General features: G+C 51.7%; 3 protein-coding genes across 3 annotated transcripts; 1 reads left to right on the forward strand and 2 right to left on the reverse strand.

Annotated features, from left to right (window-relative positions):
• Nucleotides 1–2,469: 2,469 nt before the first annotated feature.
• On the forward strand, nt 2,470–4,239 carry ACRALDRAFT_1048768 (uncharacterized protein; the record flags this gene model as incomplete). The annotated part of the gene is made up of 3 exons (XM_071015557.1): nt 2,470–2,559; nt 2,650–3,573; nt 3,689–4,239. The coding sequence occupies exons 1-3, from the start codon at nt 2,490–2,492 to the stop codon at nt 4,237–4,239; spliced, it is 1,545 nt and encodes a 514-aa protein (XP_070878234.1). The 5' UTR covers nt 2,470–2,489.
• A 329-nt stretch (nt 4,240–4,568) lies between these two features.
• On the reverse strand, nt 4,569–5,640 carry ACRALDRAFT_2047245 (uncharacterized protein; the record flags this gene model as incomplete). The annotated part of the gene is made up of 8 exons (XM_071021531.1): nt 4,569–4,588; nt 4,623–4,674; nt 4,730–4,868; nt 4,917–5,094; nt 5,148–5,274; nt 5,315–5,379; nt 5,419–5,506; nt 5,572–5,640. The coding sequence occupies 8 exons, from the start codon at nt 5,638–5,640 to the stop codon at nt 4,569–4,571; spliced, it is 738 nt and encodes a 245-aa protein (XP_070878235.1).
• Nucleotides 5,641–5,727: 87 nt separating this feature from the next.
• On the reverse strand, nt 5,728–5,992 carry ACRALDRAFT_2041173 (uncharacterized protein; the record flags this gene model as incomplete). Its single annotated transcript, XM_071021132.1, has 2 exons — nt 5,728–5,869; nt 5,943–5,992. The coding sequence occupies 2 exons, from the start codon at nt 5,990–5,992 to the stop codon at nt 5,728–5,730; spliced, it is 192 nt and encodes a 63-aa protein (XP_070878236.1).
• Nucleotides 5,993–6,836: the final 844 nt, after the last annotated feature.

Raw genomic sequence — 6,836 nt, forward strand, 5'->3', positions numbered from 1 at the left:
ATTATATACCTATACACGTTAAAGTAGGTAATCAGGATTACGTGGCGTGTATAATAAGGTTATATAACTAGGGTATTAGGATTATATAGTGTATAATAAGGTCACGTGACTAGGGTATTAGGATTATATAGTGTATATAATAGGGTTATATAACTAGGGTATTAGGATTACGTGCTATATAACACGGTACCTAGTATAAGGATATTATATATTCTTAATGCCTTAGGGTTAATAAATACAGAGGCAGAAACAGTAGTGATTTAGTGGCTTAAGATATCTGGTTTTAATTACAGAGATTGAGGTTTGTCGTGAGGTACAGGTACGCAGCATATACGGCCAAGATCTTACTTATGCACGCGGTCGCGTAACCTTCCAAAAATGGATTGAGTGGACAACAAATAGTGAACCGGGGGCGTACAAATACCGGTACTCTAACATACCTACCATAATTGCTACGAGATCGACATATGTCAGGACACTAATATCGTACGAAGTGTGACTTATGTTTATTATAGACTATAAAAGAGTATGAGTCCATGATATCAAATAGATAGGCAAAAGAGGGGAAAAAGCACTATGATTTATCTAATAGAAGTACCGCCGTATTCGGAGCAGTATATAACGTGGCTCTGCGAATATAACCTATCGGGCTTATCGGGCTTTTCGGGGACCTTGGGCATAAATGCCTGACAATATGATTTGCAGACTCCTCCGTCTATTCGTATAGTAATTGCGACTAATCCCGCCAACCCGATAGCCACCAAGCCCGACATCTTCTCGCCGACACGTCAGTAACAAGTGTATCGTGTTATTTCCATGAATAGAAGATAAACCCTTTCGACATATAGTGAGCAGGTTTGTGGTACGAAATACGTAAAGCGAGCGTGAGGAGAAGGGGCATAGCGGCACCGGAAATAAGGCAGGGGTGAGCTTTTCGGGACGGAGCTTTGATACGGTGCAATGCCCAGGTAGCTTGGGCAGTTCTAATACCGCAATGATATACGTTGACAGGAAGTTGCTGAGGATGGACGTCGACCAGTAAGAGTGCTCAGTAGCACACCTCCCCTTTTAAGGAAGACTTGAACAAGAGTTTTTACGAACATTTACGGTACGTACTTTGTGACTTTTGTACCTGACGGGGCGAGACACAGTGTCCTCACAAGAGTTCTGAGGCACTTTACACTACCAATGCGCACACATTTCTTCGCAACATTTGTGAAGTGACGAAGGTTCTAAGTGCCTGGCAATTACATACCGTACAACGTCGACGAACCCGAAACTCTCCTTATCTGTATCTGAATGTCCCGACCATACTTCGTATTTCTTCAGCTGCTTGCTTTCTGTCCTCCGCCCTCCCCCAACCCAAACGAAACGGGGGGAAAAATGATTTTGGCAGTGCTAAGCTGTTTGTGACACCACGACACAGAATACCAACTTTCATTTATGTACTTGCGTCTGGCCAGTTCATATCGCTTTGAATACCTAGGTAAGGTGGCTCGTGGTCGATCCTGCCAAGTTTCAGTCCGTGGACACCACCTGCATCCATCGACGGAACATTTTGAACCACACACGTGGAAAGGGACGACCCCAGGCAGGACCTTCTCCATGGAGTGAGTTATGATAAAGACTTGAGACACAAAACGAAGACGCGAAAGGCACAAAACGAGATACGGATACCTATGTACTTGAGTACGATTTGGAATTACATTAGTACTTCGTTTCTGTTTGCTTTTCGTTTCAGTTCAGTTCCCCTCCGTCTCTCACCCGGCTTTTTTTCTTCGCCGTCACACCTTGACATATCTCAAGGAACGGAACAACGAAACAACGGAAAACAACAGGAAGATACAAACAACCCAACAATCTCCACCTCCAAGTCCCCCAGTCCGTCATACTAGTACTTATTATCCTAGTGTTTTAGATCCCACTTCGCCCCCATTATAGTCCCTCGCGCATATCAGCCAGTCACAGCTGTTCCCGTCGCTATCTTTCTCTTGATCCCGGAGTGAACTCTATCACCATCCCCCCAACTACACCACTGACGACATACCCCTCCAACTCCTTATCATACAATTTGCTTGTAATTCGAAAAGTCAACGCCATCGAGGCTTCACCCGTCCCATCATCACTCATCTCGTTATCTTGGTCGCATCTATCACGGCGGCCCGGCGGCCCCATACCATGTCCATGGAGGATGACACCATTCGCGACAGAACTCGGCCATGAATATATATCTAATCTCTTCCCGTCTCTCTCTCCTTTGTCTGTGTTTGCGCACATTCGTTTTTTCTCTTCTCAAGACGCCAAGATTGGTACACTCCCATAAGACGTCTCTGATTCATGAGCTTCCTCTGCCTCCACTTCACTCCTGAGAAATAAAAAACGGGGTGGGGGTTTGACGTCGCCACACGATCTCTTCCTAATTGAATATTTTCCTGCATTGGACCTCGTTTCCTGAAGCTTCTGTACCACGCTGCAGGAGAGGACTCACCATGCCGTACAGTTGGATAGGGGCTCCCACGGTCTTCAATGGCACCGACCCGGACTTTGGTGGCAATTCTGGTAAGCCTCACTCGGGTCCTGGCGTGCTGTTCCTCGACATGGACCACAGGCCAGAGACGTCGGATTAACATGTCGTCGTTTCATCTATAGCCACCGAGAACCTCAACCAATGGTACCAGGCTGGTGACCAGGCCTACATTCTCCTTTCCGCCGGCATCGTCCTCATGATGGTCCCGGGCATCGCCTTCCTCTACTCGGGTCTCGCCCGCCGCAAGTCTGCCCTTTCTCAGCTCTGGGTCGCCATGATGACCTTCTCCGTCGTTGTCTTCCAGTGGTTTTTCTGGGGTTACTCCCTCGCCTTTAGTGAACGCGCTACCAACGGTTACATTGGCGACCTTAAACATTTCGCCCTCATCAAGACCCTCGCCGCCCCCTCCCCGGGCTCGCCGCTGATCCCCGCTCTCCTCTACGCTTTCTACCAGATGATGTTCCTCGCCGTCACTGCCGCTCTCACCGCCGGCGCCACCGCTGAACGTGGCCGAGTCATACCTTGCATGGTCTTCATCTTTTTCTGGGCCACTCTCGTCTACTGTCCCCTGGCATGCTGGGTGTGGAACGTCAACGGATGGGCCCTCAAATGGGGCGTCTTGGACTACGCCGGCGGTGGCCCCGTCGAGATAGGGTCTGGCCTTTCCGCCCTTGCTTACTCCTGGGTCCTCGGTCGCCGCAACGACAAGATGATGCTCAATTTCCGCCCCCACAACGTCGCTTTCATCACGCTCGGCACCATCTTCCTCTGGTTCGGCTGGCTCGGCTTTAACGGCGGTTCTGCTTTTGGTGCCAACTTGCGCGCTGTTGTGGCCTGCTGGAACTCGTGTCTCACTGCCATGTTCGCCGCTATGACTTGGTGCCTCCTCGACTTCCGGCTCGCCAGGAAGTGGTCCCTCGTGGGCTGGTGCTCTGGTACTATTTCCGGCCTCGTCGCGGCAACCCCTTGTTCCGGCTTGATCCCTCCCTGGGCCTCGGTCATCCTGGGTATCGTCGCGGGCATCGCCTGCAATTTTGGCACCAAAGGTCAGTTCTCCCCTACCGCTCCTTTGCTTTCCCCTCCGTTCTCTACAACACCCCATGTCACTCCGTCATCGCCCGAGGAGGTACACTGGCTGACATCGCTCTTCTCGCATGACAGTCAAGTTCATGCTCAAAATCGACGATTCACTGGACGTCTTCGCGGAACACGGTATCGGCGGCATGGTCGGCCTCATCTTCAACGCCTTCTTCGCTACTGCCGACATCATCGGTCTTGACGGGGTCAACACGGGAGCCCAGGGCGGCTGGCTCGACGCCAACTACCGCGCCATTTACATCCAGATCGCCTACATCGTGGTAACCTCAGCGTATGCCTTCATCATGTCAGCGATCATTGCAAAAGCCATTGACCTCGTACCGGGCCTCAAACTGCGTGCGTCGGAAGAGGCCGAGCTCCTCGGCATGGACGACGACCAGCACGGCGAGTTCTCGTACGATTACGTCGAGGTCCGTCGCGACTTCCTTGCCTGGACTCCGGCCCATGCCGATCCTGGCTCCGACGCTGGGCGCTTGGTCCCGCAGCACGGTATTGCGGGGCACCAGCACATGGCGGATGAACGTTGCGCGCAAAGTGTGATGACCGAGATGAAAGAAATGAAGGACACCCTACCCTACTCGGAAGCGGAAGTCGCGTCGAAGCCGACGGGGTAGGGAACAAGAACCGATACAGCCCCGTTGTTTTCGCATAATCAATACGTCACATGTATCGTTTTAAGCAAGGCGTTCAGGAGTATATAAAGGCTGAAGCGACGACTTAACGTAATTTGGTTGTTGTTAGGGCAGAACATACACCTACCCGGGTTTGGGGGTTTGTAGGTCAGAGCCCGATGGCTGGCCAGACTCTCAACAGTCTTAGAACATCATGTTGGCAGCTATATCTCTGACCTGGTTCTGGTCAGAGGAAATCCTCTGTTCGAGCTCTGACCTACACCTATCCCCTCCCGCGTAGGTAGGTTTAGAGCGAGATTATAGATTGCTGATTAAGAAGAGGGCCATACCCCTGAAACACCCGGTCCCGTGAACTATCCGTACACCCCAATCGCATATCCATTGCTGGATGGCATACCTTCGCGTCTCAGCACGGGCCTTCGCCCTCGTCCCGCATAAACCTATAATATAGGGCAGGGCGCCCGTCGTTCACATATCCATATGGAAGAGTTTTCAGTGCACCGAAGCAAGAGCGGTCGTAATCCGCCTGAGCCGACATGGCTTCCTGCACCTTCAGAAACGTTTCGAGCTCGCGCCACCCCTCAACTCGCTCGATGCCACACTCCGGGAAGCTGACTCAAAGCGGCAGCGTCCGCTGATTCAGTACAAAGTGGATGCACTTGGTCTCTCCTCCTACCTCGAGGTATCCGGGCCGGTCGGCCGCAAGGGTTTTCGGGGTACGAATGATCTCCAGATCAAGGCGGGCGCCGAAAAGTGTGACATGCGAAACGGTGAAGTCGTGAGGGCCTGGGTACGTATCGGGCTTGAGGAGTCCAGTGAATTGTTTAAAGCCGAAAGCTGTGAGGACAGACAATGTTAGTGTCGTGCAAAAAGTCGGAGTACATACAGACTCTGATTCAGAGGAAACGTCTCTTCGTTACCGTCGAGCGTAGCGTTGGTCTGAGAGTGCGAGTATCCGAGCGTGTGGTGCTTGATCCGATCGACGACTTCTTGCGGATATCCAATTCCTACGGTGCGCTGAACCCAGAACCCCCCACAAAACCACTACGACGTCCACAGCTCCTGAGTGGCAATGAAATGCGGGGTGGGCGAGAACCTCGTCCAGCATTCTCATGGTATTCTCTCAGCTTACCCCGGTAGAATTCTGGAAGGCGTTGTTACCAGCGAAGGCGAGGTCAATCGAGTGCGAGAAGCCGTTCCATTCTTCGTATGTAAAGAGTTTGCACCAGGAGCTGTAGCCATAGGCGATCTGTTTCGTTTGTCAGTAGGGCCATTACGCGTACGGTCTGCTAGTAGCATTCCTTGGAAAGGAACCGCAGCGTCTCGTATGGACATATGATCCGCGTACGTGTCCTCCAACGTCCAGTCGAGGCCGCCAATCATACCCTGTATGCGTGCCGTCGCTGCCGAAGAATCAGCTATGAGTCACCTGGATGCATTGGCTGTCTTATGGGGAAGGAAGTTGCACCATTATTTAAGTAGTTTCTGCCAGTCCTTGGAGGCTTCAGACCCGCCAGTCTGTCCCCGAGAATTGGGACAGTTGAGGTAATCGGCAAGCGAGTTATTGCCGTGGTGTTGGTCGATGATGACCTCGTTTGTGGCATTGTTCGTCCTTAACACTTGTCAGCTCACAAAGCTCCTGTTTTCCCAAAACTAGTGGCGACAGCAGTACGGGGGATACTCACCATTCTAGACCAAAGAATCCCGCAAGGAAGTACTCAGCGGATTTGAGCATTCGATCTTGCGTCTTGAACACCGCTCCCCGCCAGCTCCAGTCAGATGCGGCGAATCGTGTGTGCCGGCATTCCGCAGATTGCGCCACGAACAACGTACCGTCGTCCGAACGATCATCTTGGTACCCGGATCATATAGATGGGAATATATGTATGAAAGCAAGACACCTGTAACGTTGAGAATATGAGCCGAGACTGTGCGCACGAGTGGAGAATGAGGACTATGGGGCCAACTTGCCGGATTCGAAGAGTTCGGATCGGCCTGAAAATATGGAGTTAGCTCAGGGAGGGGAAGTGCGGCGTAAATGTAAGCTCACCCTTCAGGTCCAGAATCGTGTCCGAGCTCATACCTCTAATGGTTCAAAAAGTCCAAGGCTGCCTTAGAAGTGAATTTGCCGCCAGCGTTCTTGATCTTCTTGCCAAGTTGAGCACCCTACAGCCCAGCGTTGGGTATCGAGCTCCATGACGCGAGAGCATGTATTTGTGATGGTAAGCCGCCATCACACTCTGTGAAGCGGTATGCCTTACCGCTGCCGTCGAGTTGCATCCATCAGTCTGGAACCCACCTGACCTTCAACGAGCTCAGCGCCCTCGAGGAGGGAGTATTCCCCATCGCCGAAACCAGGAGCCGGTCCATACGGGGACAAGTAGCTTCAGGCAGGAAGTGAAAGCCAAGTCGTCAGCCACGCACAGAGGACCATTACGAAATACTACTGAACCAGAGAAAATAGCTCACCCCATAAGCCTGAAGATGCTGTCGTTGTGGCTCCACATCCCTTCGATCGGCGCTGACGTCTGCAACGGTACACTACATAGGTTCCAGTCGGCAATACTGCCGCCTAAGGA

Source organism: Sodiomyces alcalophilus (genome assembly GCF_042370955.1).
Source record: "Sodiomyces alcalophilus JCM 7366 unplaced genomic scaffold ACRALscaffold_2, whole genome shotgun sequence".
Taxonomy (NCBI): domain Eukaryota; kingdom Fungi; phylum Ascomycota; class Sordariomycetes; order Glomerellales; family Plectosphaerellaceae; genus Sodiomyces; species Sodiomyces alcalophilus.